Genomic DNA, 17759 nt, shown 5'->3' with positions numbered 1-17759 from the left:
GTTGGCAGGTCCGAATTTTGCTAGTGTTTCAGAGCCAGAGTTTCTTGAATATTCTGTTTAAGAAGAAGCCAGAGGGAGTCCAGGGGCGAATGGAGATTTTTAAAGATCCTGTTGTTCCTATCCTTCCATAAGATCCAATAGACAAAGCCCGGAATAAGGATCCATAGGGAGTTGAGAACTGGACTTTGGAAGGGTTGCTGAGGCCAATTCCTGATAGTATTTGTGATGTTTCCTATTTGTCTTCCCGATCTTCTGTTGCACAGAGCAATTCTCTCCCATAGTTCTGCAGCTAGCGGACAGGTATCCAAAAGATGCACGATGGTTTCTGGGTGGAGGTTGCAATTGGGACATCTGGAAGGCCCTATGAAACCTCACTTTTGAAGATTATCCCAAGTGAGGATCCGTTGTTTGCTTAATAACCACAGGAATGTGGAGACTTTTGGCCAAATACTTGGTTGCCAGATCCTGTCCCAAAGCTGATCTTTTACTATCTGCTCTGGATGATAGAGAATTTGGTATGCCTCCTTGGTGGTGAATGTCCCTTTTGGTGTATATCCCCATCGGATTTTGTCCCTTTGATCCAAGAGCTTAATTTTCCTTAGTTTGAGCTCTTGATCAATCTCTTCAAAGGTTTCCTCTTGCTAGTTGGCTTGCCATGTGTCTGCTGATCTCCATTGTTGATAGCCTTGAAGGGAGTGTTGCTGCCAGAATTGATAAACCTGGGTTTGATCACTGTGTTGCATGGTGGCTTTCCATTTGGGTTTGTGGAAGAGAGCAGCAAGTTTGGGGAGCTGCTGCCAGGAGTCTTCCCAAAATCTTGCTGTGGTACCAGAGTGTATTTCCCAAAAACTGTGCGCTTGAATGAAGACACTGTGTTTTCTAGCAGCATTCCAAATTAACGAGCCAGGGTTGGTGATGCTTATGCGAATGAGCTCCTCCAGGGGCCTTCCTGGAGCATACTTGGCGTGCCAGATGCGAGCCCAAGGAGAGTGCGGATTGGAGACCCATTTCCACCAGATTCTGGCGCCCATGGTGTTGTTGCTGTGGAGGGGATCCCTTAGACCAATTCTGCCAGCTGACTTCGGTAAGCAGACCTCAGTCCATTTGACGAGCGCCCATTTTCTGTTGAGTCCTGAGGAGCCCCATAAAAAATTTCTCTGAAGATTGCGAATTCTCTTCAGAACCCATTTGGGAGCTGCCAATGTGGAGAATAAATACAAAGGCATGGCTTGGAGAACAGATTTGATAAGTATGATCCTATTGGCGATATTGAGAGAGCGGAAGGTCCAGGAGGAAAGCCTAGATTCTATCTTGTCAAGGAGAGTTCTCCAGGAGGCATGATTGATGGCTGAGACTATCAGGGGAGCACCAAGGTATTTCGAGGGAAGCGAAGCTATAGGGTACCCCAAGATCCTGGCTATATTCTTTTGAGTAGGACTAGGTGTATTGAAGAAGAAGAGCTAGGATTTGGCAGCATTGATGGAGGTGCCTGAGGCTTCAGAGAAGAGATTAAGAAGGTCAAGGAGGGTAGAAGCCTCATGAACAGATGGATGGCCAAAGAGCATAGTGTCATCAACAAACTGTTGGTGAGAGAGGGGAGAAAGTCCATGGAGAGAAATGCCCTTTAGAGAGTGAGAAGAGATAGCAGAATGAAGGAGACGACTGAGACCTTCGGCCATGAGCACAAAGAGGAACAGAGAGAGAGGGTCACCTTGGCGAATACCTCGGGAGGGTCGAAAAGGCGAGGAGGGGGAGCCATTCAAAAGGATGGAATAACTGGGGGAGGTAATAAGATTCATGAGCCAACGTGTCCAGGTAGCGCTGAAGCCAAAAGCTAAAAGCATTTGATTAATGTAGGACCAACTGAGTTTATCGAATGCTTTGGAAAGATCTAGCTTGAGAATCATACCTGGATTTTTTAGAACCTTGAGTGAATGAATCACTTCATGTGAAAGTATGATGCCATCCAGAATCTGGCGCCCTTCAACATACCCTGTCTGTTCTGGAGAGATGAGGAGAGGGAGTAGAGGTTTGAGCCTGTTTGCCAAGATTTTTGAGATGAGTTTGTAGATTACGTTACAGAGAGCGATGGGCCTGTATTTATCAGGAGTGCTGGAATCTTCCACCTTAGGCACAAGCACTATGAAGGTGGAATTGAGAGAGGGGAGGATCCAATGCATCGATCTTGCTTCTTCCACAAGTTCCCATACCTCTGTTTTGATGTGTTCCCAGAAGGCATGGAAAAAATTGGCTGTAAAGCCATCAGGTCCTAGCGCTTTGCCATCTTTTAATTGGGATAACGCAACCTCCACTTCCTGCATTGATATTGGCAGGAGCAACGTATTGTTGTGGTCCTCCGTGATGATCTTTGGAATATGCTGCGTGATAGACTGTATTGCCTGTGTTCTGCTACCTGGGGGCTCTTTCAGAATGTCCTGAAAGTGCACTTTGAATTCTTGTTCCATTTCTTCATGCGCTTCCAGATGTTCTCCTTGCTTGTTGTTGATGAAGGCGATGTGATTGTGCATTCTCCTTTGAACTGTGGTTCTGTGAAAGAATTTGGTGTTTTTCTCTCCATCCTTGAGCCATCTGACCCTGGATTTTTGGCGCCACAGTGTTTCTTCTTGCTTCCGTCGTGTTTCAATCTTGGTTAGGAGTGACTCCTCCTGTTGCGCATAGTCTTCAGTTCTGCCCTCATAGATAATGCGTTGTTGCAGAGTATTCATTTGCTCCTCCAACAATTTCTGATGGTCGAAAATATTTCCAAACTGGGTGCGATTCCAGGATTTGATCGCTTGTTTGAGAAATTTTAACTTCTGCTGAAACTGGTACATTTTGGCTCCTTCTGGGGGATTGAAAGATTTCCAGGCATCGATTACCACATCTTTAAAGTTAGGATGTGAAAACCAAAATGCTTCGAAGCGAAAGGGTCTGTTGCTCCTGACACCCGGACGCGACCATTGTAACAATATGGGCCAGTGATCAGAGCCTGCTTGAGGCAAGATGGAGGCGTGAAAGTCTCCCCCCATGCGAATCGCGTTGTCCGACATGAGAAATCGGTCCAGTCTGGAGGCGATTTGCTGTGAACCCATTCTTTTATTGGTCCATGTAAAAATGCCATTGGAAGTCTGAAGGTCCATCAATTGATTCCGGTGAATGAAGTCTTTGAGGCTATAGCTATCTTCATCTAGCCTTGGATGTCCACCAGACTTCTCCTCCAAAGAGGTGATGATATTAAAATCACCCCCACATATCCAGAAGGGAAAGCATCTATTAGCGTTGAGTTCTGAAATAGTTTCAAGCAAATCCAGTTTTTTCTGTAATTCTTGCGGAAAATACACGTTGGATAGATGACCATGGATATTGGTTCCAATAAGGTGGAAGGTGGATTGAATGAAGAAATGGGAGGCATGAAAGTCATGAAGGAAGAGTTCCTGAGGATTCCATATGATTGCGAGCCCTCCAGAAGCTCCAGAAGCATCCACTGAGACTGACCTGCACCCTGGCTAGGCTTTATTTAGAATTTTTTCCAGAACTGTACTATTGCATTTTGTTTCTTGAAGGTAAATTATTGTAGGCCTATCTTGCTGGATCATTTTTTTGATCATCCTGTGTTTTGCAGGGCTATTGAGCCCTCGCACATTCCATGAGACGAGCTTCATGGGGAACAATGGGGAAGAGTTTTGTAAAACTTGGTCAGCTTGGGGAATCTACCAGAATCCACCAGCATTTCTCCAAGGATGATAGTCCTCTGCAAATCTGTTTTACGTCCGCGCTTCTTTGTCTCCTTCAAGATTTTTTTCCCATCCCAAGGACTGCCTGCCTGAATGCCTAGATATTTGTTGTGCTGTGCTCTGGTTAACACTTCTTCTAGTCTTTCTATTTCCCGAGTATGTATATTACTGTATTCCTTCTGTCTGCATGCTACTTCCAGCTTAAGTATGTCTAGACCTGCCAGATCCACACTTTCTGGTTCCTCCTCCATATGTATCGGTGTATTCTGTTCTTCCTCCTTTGAATGATGTTGCATGCTTAGTGCCAGAGCTGCGTCTATCTCCATGCTGGAGGATGGTAGAGCTGTGTCTTTGTCTTTATTTGTATTGGATGTGGAGGCGGGGGTGATGATGGCTTTGGAGGTCTGGAGGGGATCTGAAGACTTGGGCGAATGAGGGGGCGATGAGGGAGATGGATCTGAGGGGGGGATTGAGGGGTTGTCCTCCATGCTATCCGTGGAAGTCAGGATATCAAAACTGTTTCGGGTTGTAGATTTCTTGAGATTTTCAGGATCCACAGGGGGTTTCTTAGCATGCCTTCTTCTACTTGGGACTTTTGTAAAACCCTCAGCATCTTTACTTGCCTCAGTGACAGGAGTTTTGGACTGCAGATTCAGAGGACAATCCCTAAAGAGATGGCCATGTTCGTGGCACTTCCTACAGCGAAAGGGAATATGCTCGTAGTCTATAGTTTGAACCCATTCATAATCATCATGAAATAAGCTTACCGAGTCAGTCAGAGCTTTGGCTAGATGCATGTGGACACAGATCCTGACGTATGAGGTGTATCTTCGGCTTTTTGTTTCCTCTGCGACTTTGATGAAGACCCCCAGGCTGTTGCCTATGTTCTTCAGGGTTTCCTCATTCCAGTATTCCAAGGGAAGTGAGTACATTCGGATCCATACTGGAGCCCAGTTAAAGTCTTCCTTGTCTGGATTGAACCTCTCAACCCAATCACGCAGGTACAGGCTGGCAGAGTTAAAGAAGTACGGGCCACCCTCGAAGATACGCATTTTATCCTCCAGACAGTTGAAAGTAGCGGTGAAGAAGCCTTTAGGTCCAAGGTGCAGGGTAACTTGACCTTTTGGCTTCCACTTGGAGGCAATCCAACCTTGCAAGGCTTTTTCAGTAGGCCAGAAACCTAGAAACTTGCCTATGAGGGCATGATCCCTCATATATTGAATCTCATTGTTGATGAGCTGACTGGGGAGATCTATTTTGATTCTTTCTGCCATTTTGGGGATGCATGTTGCAGAGGATGCTTTGGGTCTTGCCGTAGAGTTGTTCTGGTCAGAACCTTTGTCTTTAGCTGTCGATGGGCTGGTAACGAAGTCACCTTCATCATTTGTAGCTTGATCAGTTTCCTGCTCTGCCAGCGGTTCAGAACCGGAGCTGGCATTTTTCTCTGCGTTGGTTGACTTGTCAGGATTGGGATCGGAGGGGGGAGAGGGGGTCGTGCCCGCCCCTCCGGAGAGCGGCTTCATGGTGGCGTCAGTAGAAGCGCCAGAGTCTGGAGATCGAGAGCACCTTGGGGGAGAAGGCCAGGAAGCGTAGAACCCTAGCTGTGCCAGTCGGACCTGAGCGCCATCAAAATGTTTCAGTTCAATCGCACTTTCTCTCGAGTTGAATCAATTCTTTTAGTAAGTTATGTAACATTAAAAAATATTTATAAGATAAATAATTCATATATATATATATATATATATATATATATATATATAATTCTTTTAGTAGGCTATGTAACATTAATAAAATATTTATAAGATAAATAATTCATATATATATAATTCTTTTAGTAGGTTATGTAACATTAAAAAAATATTTATAAGATAAATAATTCAGATATATATGATAATGATGATGGTTAATGTCCACTGAGACCAAACTTTTGTCTATCAGACCTAAAGAAACAAATTATTTAGTTTGATTTAAGATTCTATTCCTATGATCAAAAATCTTGGAGAGAAGCCTCCCGAGCTCACTATAATTTTGACATCGTAAAAGGCTAGGAAGGTCAGTATTGCGACAAATATTATGAAACTGATATCTAATGTGGTTGTACGTGGGGCACTCTAAGAGGAAGTGGTTTTCATCCTCGATGTTCCTATTCTCACAGAGATGGCAGATCCTTTCCATCCATGGTGTTTTAGGAACTGCCCAACGACCTGTTTCGCTATGGAGCTCATGAGAGTTTGTTCTAATCTTCGCTATATTAATTTTCTTCTTTGAGATAGTGAAAATAGAGAGATACTTTTGACATTCTAGGGTGGGGTTGATGACCTTCTTATAATAACTTAATTTTCTTTTAGCTGCTAAATCTTTCTCACACTACATTTTTTCTTTGAACTTAAAAGTAACAATATTTTTAATGTTATTAATGTTTTGCAAAGTATCATTCTCGTTGATATCCCAAAGGTTTAACCAGGCCTTCATGTCCTTATACCATCCCCGCTTGAGCCTTAGGTGGTTTTGGCTGGAATTTAAAGCTAGCTTAGGAAGTCTATGATCTCCTATGTTATTGAGTTTGTGCTTGTACAACAGAAGCCTAGTCATAGCTAGGCTCTCGATAGGGGAAAGACCTACTTCTATAAGGAGAATAGGATAGGGTGTATTGCTTTTAATTTTCAGGTTATACATTATAAAACGCTTCTGGATTTTCTCAATCTTTCTCCGGGATTCTCTAGAGATGCTGCAACCCCATACCTCACATCCACATAAGATAACAAGAGTGACTAGAGTTTCAAAGAGGAGCTTCTTTTTATCCCACATTACGAGGTTTGTCGTTTTAATATTATTTCCAAGACCAAAATAAGCTTTCCAGCCCCCATTAATCCTTTTCTCAATGCTATAGTTCCAGTTGAGCTTGTGATGAATATCAATTCCTATGTACTTGTAAGAATACACTTCCTCCAAGTTATTATTGTTATACATAAAATTAGCGTAAGGGTCCTTCTTGGATTTTATAATCATAACTTTTGTTTTGTTAGTGTTAACAGTCATACCCATGGTAGATCAGAAATCCTTAAGAAGCCTAAGTTGCTTATCAAGATCAGATGGGCACCTTGCGAGAAGAACAATATCGTCAACATAGAGAATAAGGATGATGACTATCCCAGCTAAGATAGTGCCAGCACAACCTGCTTCCTCTAAATAACCTTCAAGCTTGTCGATGTAAATGAAAAATAGGGTAGGGGAGAGGGGGCAACCTTGTTTAACTCCAATATTACATTTAATATCTTTCAACCACCCCTCATTGCTTTTTAGCTTGGCAATTACATTCTCGTATAATCTTATAGCGACAGCTCTCAACTCGAAATGAACCTTTAGCTCTTCTAATATATTCCAAAGGTTGTTTCTAGGAACCGTATCGAAAGCCTTTCTAAAGTCCACAAAGCAACAAAAGGGATTGGATTTATCATTACGAGATTCCTCCACAATGATCCTAAGCATAACGAGGTGGTCTGTTGTTGAGTGACGCCTTCTAAAACCCGCTTGGCCTTTAGCCCACTTACCTTCACTTTCAAGCCATATGCTCAACTTGTTTTCCAAAATAATACCATATAGCTTAGCTAAGAGAGGGCTGATCATAATGGTCCGATAATTAGAGGGGTTATTTGTATCCCCACTTTTAAAAATAGGGATAATGAGGCTCTCAGTCCATGGTTTAGGGGACCCTTGCTTGACTGCTTGATTGAAAAGCTTGTGGAAGAATTTTATATATAGATATATATAATTCTTTTAGTAGGCTATGTAACATTAAAAAAATATTTATAAGATAAATAATTCATATATATATATATATATAATTCTTTTAGTAGGTTATTTTTAATTCAAAGTATGATGGAGATTTGTAATTCCTTGAGTGTGTAATGTGAAGTTGACATGTAAGATTTTAAAAGTATCAATAAACATGTAACATTAAAAAAATATTTATAAGATAAATAATTCATATATATATATATATATAAAGAGAGAGAATATCTTATCGATATATGTTTTCTATATAAGGGGTCATGTATTAACATTTTAATGTGTAGAATGTGAATCACAAATAAAATATTTTAATGTCAACTATGCATATATTGTATAAAAAAAAGTGAAAGAAAAAAAAATATAGTTCAAACATTTTATTAGTGTATTTATCAAATCCAACATAGATATATCTTAAGTAGAGCTAAGCAGAATTAAATATTTTGTAGCTTTGCACTAAGAAAAAGTTTACATGGTTAGTAAATTTAGAATTAAGATTAATCTTTGGTGGTTATATCCAACTAGAAAAAACATGTCTCATCTCAAAATTAAACACTAAAAGAATTAAACATCTACATTATATAATAAATTGTAGAAAAAGCCTATCAACACATTATTTTTTTTACTTGAAATAAATATATAAATATTTTATTTTCCAATATGTATAAAAATTATATTTTATATATATAATTGAAATAATTTATATTATTATTAATATATGTTTATATATTATATTTTAAGAAAAAATTAATATAAATGTATATAGAAAGACTTTTTCCCTTCAAATATTTCATAAATTTAAAAATAATTAATAACTTACAAGGAAATGCACAAACTAAATTGACCCTCGTAAGAATCAAATAGTATACCATCTAAGTATCATGCCGCTGGCAATGATCGCCCTTAATGAATTATATAAACAATATCCATTTTTTTTCACAATTTCCCAGACAGAAACTCGCTTCTATTCAAGTACTTTATATTACCATTAATACCATAAAAATACAAGTTCTTTTAGGGCATGGTTCCTTTCTACACCAAGTTTATTTATACATATAACAAAAGTTTGAGCCTAAGGGATAATACCCTAAAAATACAAGTTCTTTCAGGGCATGGTTGCTTTCTGCACCAAGTTTGTTTATACATATAACACAAGTTTGAGCCTAAGGATAATACCATAAAAATACAAGTTCTTTTAGGGCATGGTTACTTTCAACACCAAGTTTGTTTATACATATAACAAAAGTTTAAGCCTAAGGGACTTAAACAATCTGTCGGTGCATGATTATTTATCCTGCGGCAAGTTTGTTTGTTTTAACAAACGCTTCAGCCTAATGGACGTAAACTATGGGTATATATATTTCAAATTTACATAGCAATGATTGGCTATTTCAAATCATACCCGCGCTCACTATCCAGACCTCCGACTGAGTGCTCATTGTCTGCCTGCAATGTAAACGGTCATCAGTTTTTATCAAACTAACGAAGTGCTAAAATAGTTGAGTTTCCTGTATACTTTACCTGGTCTCTAATTCGTGATTTGAATCCAGGCTGCGATGCCGGGGATGCCCTGTGTCAGTGGAAACAGCATGTAATAAGATGATGGTGCAATATTCCCGTTGGGAGGAGCCGTGACAGCGACAGAATACGTATTGGTTCCCACACGAACAGCTGCCGCCAATTTCAGCCTCAGCATGCGCTGGCCCTGAGCAAACGAATGCGTTGTGAATGGCGCACTCAGAAGATTCATCTCCAAGGCTGTGAGCTGACCAGTTAGAGAAAAAAACACAGTAAACATCTACCCATGGCTAACAGTAGCAGGGGCCTTCGTGATCTGTGGGCGTATAACATTCCAAACACTGGCGAGATACGGAGGTGAGAAAGCTTCCACTCTCAACTCCGTGGGAAAGGTCCCGCTGAAAGTATAGAACAGATGAGTATTACTCCCAGCAACCAATACACGGCCATCCGCCAACAAATTCGCAGTGGAATGATACACGCGGGGAATCGTAGTGGCTTGGAGGACAGAAAACGTCCGCTGTCCTGGATTGTAACTCACTGGATTCAAGACGGGTTCTGAAGCGAAGCCGAAGCCCTGAGAGCCCCGTCCGGCGCCATTGATTATAAGCACTTCGCCAGAAGGAAGAATGATCATGTCGCCCATGCATCTTCTCATGGTCATATTCGACATCGTCCAAACAGGTGCCGCCACCGTGATCACCATTCTTCCGCACGTCTGCAAAGTCAGAAACTGTGCGGTGGGTTTCAGAAAGGCTCCTGCTTGAGCCCCTCTGCAGACCATGACCTCCGCAGTCTGGTAACCATTCGAACCTTCAAGCGGGAGAAGCACAGAGCTTCTCCCCGAAGGATAATTTCTGGGTTCCCCGGGTATGGTAGGTAAATTGCGTACAACGGTGCCGGTATTGTAATTCAATTCGATGGAGTCCCTGTTTGGAAAGATATAGGGAATCCCGTTTGCTAAGAATATCGTTGAGCGGTAGATAAATTCAAATTCGAACATCGAATGACCGGGTAAATAAATTCAAAATCAAATTTCAAATTAGCCTGTCATTAATGCGTATATTGTATTTTATACCCTGGTATTTATGGGCGCGTTCTCATCGGTATTGTATGGTCATGGAGCAGTCACCGGAAATAATTTGGCCGCGTTATTTTTTTGCCGACAAACAGAAGAGACGGGAGTCCCCATGCATAATGATCCGCAGATGCAGAGGTGTACTTCACACGACCCTGCAGAGAAAAAAGTACTCTTAAAGACTAATAAAGGCCCTATAGCATGGGATTTATTGGTTGCCGTTCGCTGCTCTTATTCTCTGTTTCTTGAATCCTTCCTGCAGAGTTGAGTTGAGTTGAGTTGAGTTTTCTTGTTCTTGAATTACAGATCGCTGTTTCTTGAATCCTGAATTACGGATCGCTGTTTCTTGAATCCTTCCTGCACACTTCTCTTGTTCCTGAAGGCAGATTTGTGGCAGGTTTAGGGTTTCTTCCACGATGACGCCCGGGAACCAAGATGAGTCCCGGGCGACGAGAAGATGGGTGGTGATGGTTGCCATTGGAATTGTTATATTTGCCTGCCTTCTTATTCCTGTTGGTATTGTTATTCTTGGGAACAAGGTTCCATATGCGGCTACAGGAGGAGCCATACCGGCTGGTATACATACCGCCTGCTCTAAAACGCTCCACCCTCAGCTGTGCGTGTCTACGCTGGTCACATATCCAGGTGTTGATCAGCTGGTGGAACCCAAAGATTTTGTTCAAGCCACCATTGAAGCCACCATAGGTCAGGTTTTGCAATCGTACTCTCTAAAGGTTGCAGCCCCTGTTCCTGTTTGGGGAGACGGCGACGGAGGTGTGGCCCAGCAGGATTGCGTGGAGCTGCTCCACGATACACTATATCATCTGAATGCCACGCTGCTCCACATGTCCGATTTGTCTGGTAAGAGACCGTCATTGCTCTTCATTGTCGATGTCAAAACTTGGCTCAGTGCCGCTCTGACAAACCAGGATACATGCCTCGAGGGTTTCCAGGACTTGATTGGAGGCGGTAATGCGACTCTTCAATCCACCAATGACATACTAAAAGAATCCAGAAAGTTCTCTCAATTGATCAGCAATTCCCTCTCCCTCTTCCAAACCCTTTTCAGCAACGCCGGCTTGGAAAATAAAGCTTTACCTGGTGAACAGACGAATAAGTCTGCAGTAGTTCCCCAAAACCCTCGACGGATGTTGCCAAAGAAGAATAACGCTGGTTTCAAGAAAGATGAGGGGAATAACGCTGGTCTGGAGCAGGAATTCAAGAAAGATGAGGGGCATAACGCTGGTCTGGATCAGGAATTCTATCACCATTATGGGTTGTTGGATCGGTATGACATGAAGGAATTCCCTATGTGGTTATCGGCAACTGATCGTTTACTCCTACAGCTTTCCCCTGCACACTTAAAACCCGATGCTGTCGTAGCGCAGGATGGCAGTGGAAATTATGTAACAATAACCAACACTGTCAAGGAGGCACCCAAGCATTTAAGAAGTAGAAAATACATAATCTATGTCAAAGCTGGACTGTACCTTGAAACTGTCAAAATTTCTAAACGAAAAACCAACATAATGTTTGTTGGCGATGGCAAGGGAAAGACTGTTGTTGTCTCCAGCAAAAATGTGAAGGAGGGTTCTACTACTTTCAGTTCCGCTACCTTTGGTACTATTCCAAACCTTTCTGTCTGCATTATTTTTGTTTGTTTGATTGTTCAATCCAATTTCTTGAAATGCCCTTTCTCTTTCTCTGTACCTGGTTAATTGAAATACCCTTTCTCTTTCTCTTTCTCTGTACCTGGTTAATTGGATTTTCAACATTGTTTCATGACATGTGTGTATGGAGCTAAGGCTGACCAGTGAATTGGTTAATTGGATTTTCAACATTGTTTCATGACATGTGTGTATGGAGCTAAGGCCAATTAACAATGACTGACCAGTGAATGGCTGCATTGCAGCTGTATCCGGTGCAGGATTTGTTGCACGTGACATGACCTTTATGAACAGTGCAGGGCCTGACAAGCATCAAGCTGTGGCTCTACGGGTGGGGGCCGATTTTGCAGCGATTTATCGATGCAGTATTATTGGTTACCAAGACACACTTTATGTTCATTCTCTTAGGCAGTTTTACAGAGAATGTGACGTGTTTGGAACAGTAGACTTCATTTTTGGCAATGCGGCCGTGGTTTTACAGGAGTGTAACATTTATGCTCGACAAGGTATGCCCAATCAAATGAATGTAATCACTGCCCAAGGAAGGAATCATCCTTATCAAAATACCGGCATCTCAATACATAATTGTATAGTTACAGCAAGAAGTGATCTCCCTCCCTGGACGGCATTCACTTCAACATACCTCGGGAGGCCTTGGAAATTATACTCTCGAACAGTTTACATGCAATCGTTTTTAGGCGACCTCATTCATCCCGCTGGCTGGTTGGAATGGTCGGGAGAATTTGCATTAGAAAGCTTATACTTTGGGGAATACAGGAATTCTGGGCCTGGTGCATTTCTAGATGGGCGCGTAACTTGGCCTGGTTATAGGGTGATTAAAGCCGATGAAGAAGCAAAAGAGTTCAGTGTGCCTATTTTTATCCCTGGTTCTGCAGTGGGATCCCATACATAGAAGGCCTACAAATTTGTTATTTTTTTTATGGCAATAAGGATATCATATTTTAAATCCTTACTCGACTCTGAAATGCTGAAATGCAATACTGCCAGGAGGGGAGACCAAAAAATCATGTACTTCCTCTCATCTCATGTTAAAATGTAATCTATAACTGTTATATTTATAATCTCTCACATATTATCTGTATGTTGTTTCATTTTTATATTCAAAAATTCAAAGTTTCGAAATTCTTGACATGATGTTGCAATCTCATTTCTACCTCACAAACACTGGTTTCTCTAAACCTTGTTGGGATGATATTGTATGTAGACATTGTCACATGGTTGGTTTATAGTGTTTATGGCTCTACAAGGATTATTTCGATATACACTTTATTATTTCCTTGTGATGTATATTTTTTTTTGGTGATGTTCTAATCAACCCCAAGCTTATGAATTTATTTAATTCTAAGTTTTGTGATGTAATACACTGGGTTTGTGTTCTTGCATTATATATCACCTTTTCTTCTTCGAATAAAGATATCACTGTTTCTTTCTTGGAAACTAAAATGTGTATATACAGGTTTTTCAACAACTCGAATGATTAATTTAATTTTATTAGTGCTCATATAAAATACAAAATTTTGGAATATTCAACAAACACGCTCAAGTTGTCATATGCTAAGAGTTTACAATTAGGTGAACAATGATTTTTAATCCCATAATTACATTAGACTTCGACAAACATTTGCATGCCAAATAAAAGCTCTCCAAGGAAATAAATCGCGCTGAGGTATAGTGAAAGATTTGCATGGTTGATAAAATCACTCCATACCCCAAGGAAACAAAGCACAAACTCTTCAACAGAGAATAGCAATGAAAGGAAGATGGGAGAAGAGTTCCATCTAAAATCAGTAAACTCAGTTCACTCAAATTTGCAAAGGGAAAATTCATTATGTCAATGTCATGAGGAAGTAAAACAAAATTAGTAAAATATGCCCGTGAAGTATCACAATAATATATGCACATTGCAGATTCAGTCAATCACTTACTAGATAGAATTCCCTCCCTTCCAACATTTGCCATGGCTCTGACCTCTAAGTAACTGTGAGCTTGAATTATCAACATGGCCATAAGATTGAGAATGGTCACATCATATATTTTCATGATTTTTTTTCTTTATCCCGAGTCCCATCCCTCTTTTCACATTAATGGGTCATGTCACTTGTAGGTGACATGACCCATACTTTATACGAAGTTGATTTGGTTGTTCATGAATGCTGAGAGACAAAAAGCTGGCCTTTGCCTAATATTCCTAAGGTGCCTCAGTTTGACATGCTTCCCATTGCTCCTCTAACCATTTTTGAACCAAAGCAACTTTTGAATCCCAACAATGGATGGGAGCGTATCCAAGTTGCTCTGGAGCCCTTACTGAAGATATGACTCTATGTACTGGCCAACTGGCCTGATTTTGTTTGCACATCTTGAGTTCATTTGTTTATGAACTAGAGCAACTTTTGAAGCAACAACGGATGTGAACGTATCCACGTTGATCTTGAAATCCCAACGAAGATATGACTCATATGTACTGTCCAGATGGCTTGATTTTGTTTGTGTATATCTTGAGTTTGTTTGTTTAAGTTACTTGCGTCCAATCATTAATCATATTTTTACCGTTATGGACCAAATTTACTCAACGTATTTGTTAAATTTGGACAACCTAAGTGACTTTTTAATGCTTAAGATAAGTTGAAACATTTACTTATGTTGATTACAATACATCATACTCTCAATCACATTATGAACAAAATACTCATATGCAAAAAAACATATAGCTCAAGTTAAATTATAATATTAAATTAATGCTCTTTCATGGCCACATTTCCTTATTACGTGTTGTGCATAACTGTAAGTTTGCCAACATACAATTGATTTTGTGCAAGAAGTAACCATAGACATGTCAAACCCTTGATACAGATATCGAATTCCTCCGTTTTCAAAATTTTGCCAAGAACATCCATTACACCAATCCCAAGAAGGTCCTAAACCATCAACCTCTAACAAGCCTGACACACTAGTCTGGGAGTTAGCGTACATAAGAAATTGAGTATTGTACAGATCTTGTTAAAGCGTGAAATTTATTGAATTTGTAACGTTTAACTCAGATTTGTTCCTGGGTGGTTGTTTGCTAGACCGTAATATTTTAACAGCCTTATGAAGTATATATATATATATAAATATATATACACACACGTTTTAATGTATGAGCTTGTTGTAAATAGGAGAAAATGTGTTGCAATGAGCAGGTTACCAAATAGAAAATATCAAAAATGTCTGCAAAATTGTTAAGAGTGTACTTTGCATGTCACTAACAATAATTCTTTGTTAAGAACTAAATCTTAAACAATTTCTGGGATGCAAGAGTGGTGGAAACACATATGGGATGTGTGGAAGCAAATTCATTTGAAATGAGTGAGTGTAACATTTTGCAACAATTCCATGGTAATGAAAATGCATCTCCATTTGTACCTTGATTCATATTATACATCCGCTCCATCAAAAATTGCTACAACTACTTTTCATTCTCAATTTGTTGGTTCACATGGTAATCAAGTATAAGGTGGCCATATTTCACAAGTAGAGGAACATAAGAGTGAAGACTCTTTCCATATTTCATTCCTCTTTCATAATCTTCCATGTCAAAATGATGATCAATCATATTGCAATCTTGATAAGTAGTCAAATGACCTAAAAATCCTCACTTAAGTTGAAACATTGGATAGTCATTAGCCGAACATCCAATTTCGTGTTGATATAAGAAGTGATGAGTGCCCAAATACATTGGATGATGTTTTACTTCCTCAAGAAGACCCTAATTTTCAAGGCTTCGATCTAATTGTTGAACACCCTTCTCATAGTTTGTAAACTCTAGTTTTGGATAATCTTTCTATTCAGAATGATCTTGGAACTCCTCTGATCCATGCATTGTCACATATCAAACCAAAATATTCAGATTATTACACTTTTGAAACATTAATATACCCTGTTGAAGAAGAGAAATTCCAATCCCAAAATCATATCGGTATATCATTCTTCGGTCATTATGAATGTCATGTTCATTTCATTAATCTGTAGCCTCCTCATGATATGCTCTTACATTCACCTCCCTGCCATGTCTAAGACCTTCTCTTGGATGATAGTGGGTGTTCAAATAATATTATAGAGCATAATATGTGTGATCCAACATTATTGCAAGTTGATATGAGTATGCATGCTTTGAATTCTAAGTTTTTTTTGGGTGCAAGTGATTTGTCTCCTTCTGGGTATTTTCATCAATACACTTCCCGTCATTCCATGATAGGCTTGACGAGTCTGCTACACCAACAAGTTATCTCAATCCTTTAGGTTTTTTGCTCGCTAGCATTGGCTACAATCAAGTATAGGGTTCCTATTGAAATTTCCTCACGAAGTTTTCTTCTTCCTCATATGATATGTAGCTTGCATATTTGGGTGATTCCTTCTCCTTCCCTTTATATGTGGCTTTGAAAGCTTCTTCTCTCGTATCTGATGGACCCCCTTTTCTCATTTCAAAGGTTGTTAGGATCCCATGGAGTTGTTCGATAGTGAGACTCTTCAAATACTGCATTTCTTTAATAGCAGAGACTTTGGAATCTAACTTTAGAGTTAGTGATCTCAAAATATTTTCAACAACAATCACATCTTTTATTTCATCTCCAAGATTTCCATTTGAGTTAACAATCTCGTCCACTCTAAGGAAAAAAGTTATGACGTTTTCATCTTATCGCATTTTAAGTGTCTCATACCGAATTCTAAATGTTTTAAGTTTAACACTTTTTACCTTGGCATCACCTTCATAACTTTGGATAAGATTATCCCACATTGCCTTTGCGGTGTTCAGCTACATGAACTTCACAAATCCAGACTCGGCCAAACTTCCCAAGATGGCATTTACAACCTTTGCATTGGTTTCATATTGTTTCTTCCTTGCAATATCTATGGGAATAGAGGCTGGATATTGATATCCACCTTCAACAGTTGCCCATACATCTGCTCCAAGTGCCTACCAAAATGCCTTGATTCTCACTTTCCAAAAGAAAAAGTTAGTTCAATTAAATAAAGGTGGTTTGATACAAAATACTCCTCCTTGACTACACATCTTGACAAATCTCATTTTGAACGATCAAGCTTGTACTGAGGGACCTGCTCTGATACAAATTGTTAGGAAAAATACTTGGTGGGGGGGGGGGGGGGTGAATCATTATTTTAAACTAATTTCAACTTTTTATTTCTTATTCTGATTTTTTTACGTTACTGCCCTTAAAGAAACCAACGTATGTACATGACTTTGAAGAATACAAACAATGTATATCCAAATAAATAATTTATCAATTAGTTCATTAACTATTCGTACTTAACGGGATAATTATTACTTCATTATTAATTCATTAAGAAGAAACCATGAGCCGTGAAGAACACACAAGAAACATATCAACACACAAGAACATCATGATTTTAGGTGGAAACCCAATGTGGGAGAAAACCACCAGCGTCTTCGTCTTTATCTTCTTCTTTTATTATAAAGGAAAACATATTATAATCTTGTATTCGCGCAAAATCATACCAGTACACAAGCACCGACCTACAGAAGGCTACAACCTTCTCTCATTCTCTAGCATCCACTGGAAGGGAGATCCAACCCCTGATCTCATTTACCGGCTCCTAACGGAAGGGATCTCCTACCCCATGTACAAATTATTCAACTACTACTAGAAGGAAGCTTCGACTTCCCCACTGAAGGCTCCAATCCTCAACACCTTTGTGGACCAAGTTTCACAATATTTCATACTGGATCCAACTGGGTCAAAACATCAAACTATAGGCCACATTTCATCATATTTTTAGACTAGACCCACTTCCATCATTAATATAAAATAAAATAACAACTTTGAAACCAGTCACTGAATCAAATCATCTCAATCATCAAATCAATCAATAAATCTTAGCAAGAGAATACCAATCACATCACATCAATGCACAACCACTAATAAATATACCAGA

General features: G+C 39.8%; 1 protein-coding gene and 1 pseudogene across 1 annotated transcript; one reads left to right on the top strand and one right to left on the bottom strand.

The window, feature by feature from the left end:
* Window positions 1-9321: 9321 nt before the first annotated feature.
* On the bottom strand, window positions 9322-10044 carry LOC149141880 (aldehyde oxidase GLOX pseudogene; annotated as a pseudogene).
* Window positions 10045-10383: 339 nt separating this feature from the next.
* Window positions 10384-12776, top strand: LOC149141879 (pectinesterase 2-like). Its single transcript, XM_089448186.1, has 2 exons — window positions 10384-11739; window positions 12032-12776. Exons 1-2 carry the CDS (start codon window positions 10536-10538, stop codon window positions 12697-12699), a joined length of 1872 nt encoding a protein of 623 aa, XP_089304312.1. The 5' UTR covers window positions 10384-10535; the 3' UTR covers window positions 12700-12776.
* The last annotated feature ends 4983 nt before the right edge of the window (window positions 12777-17759 follow it).

Source organism: Pinus tabuliformis, chromosome X, assembly GCF_031772625.1.
Source record: "Pinus tabuliformis cultivar Carrire ecotype Pingquan chromosome X, CPIR1, whole genome shotgun sequence".
Classification (NCBI taxonomy): domain Eukaryota; kingdom Viridiplantae; phylum Streptophyta; class Pinopsida; order Pinales; family Pinaceae; genus Pinus; species Pinus tabuliformis.
The sequence above is the reverse complement of the archived record's forward strand: the minus strand, read 5'-3'. Positions and strand labels throughout refer to the sequence as shown.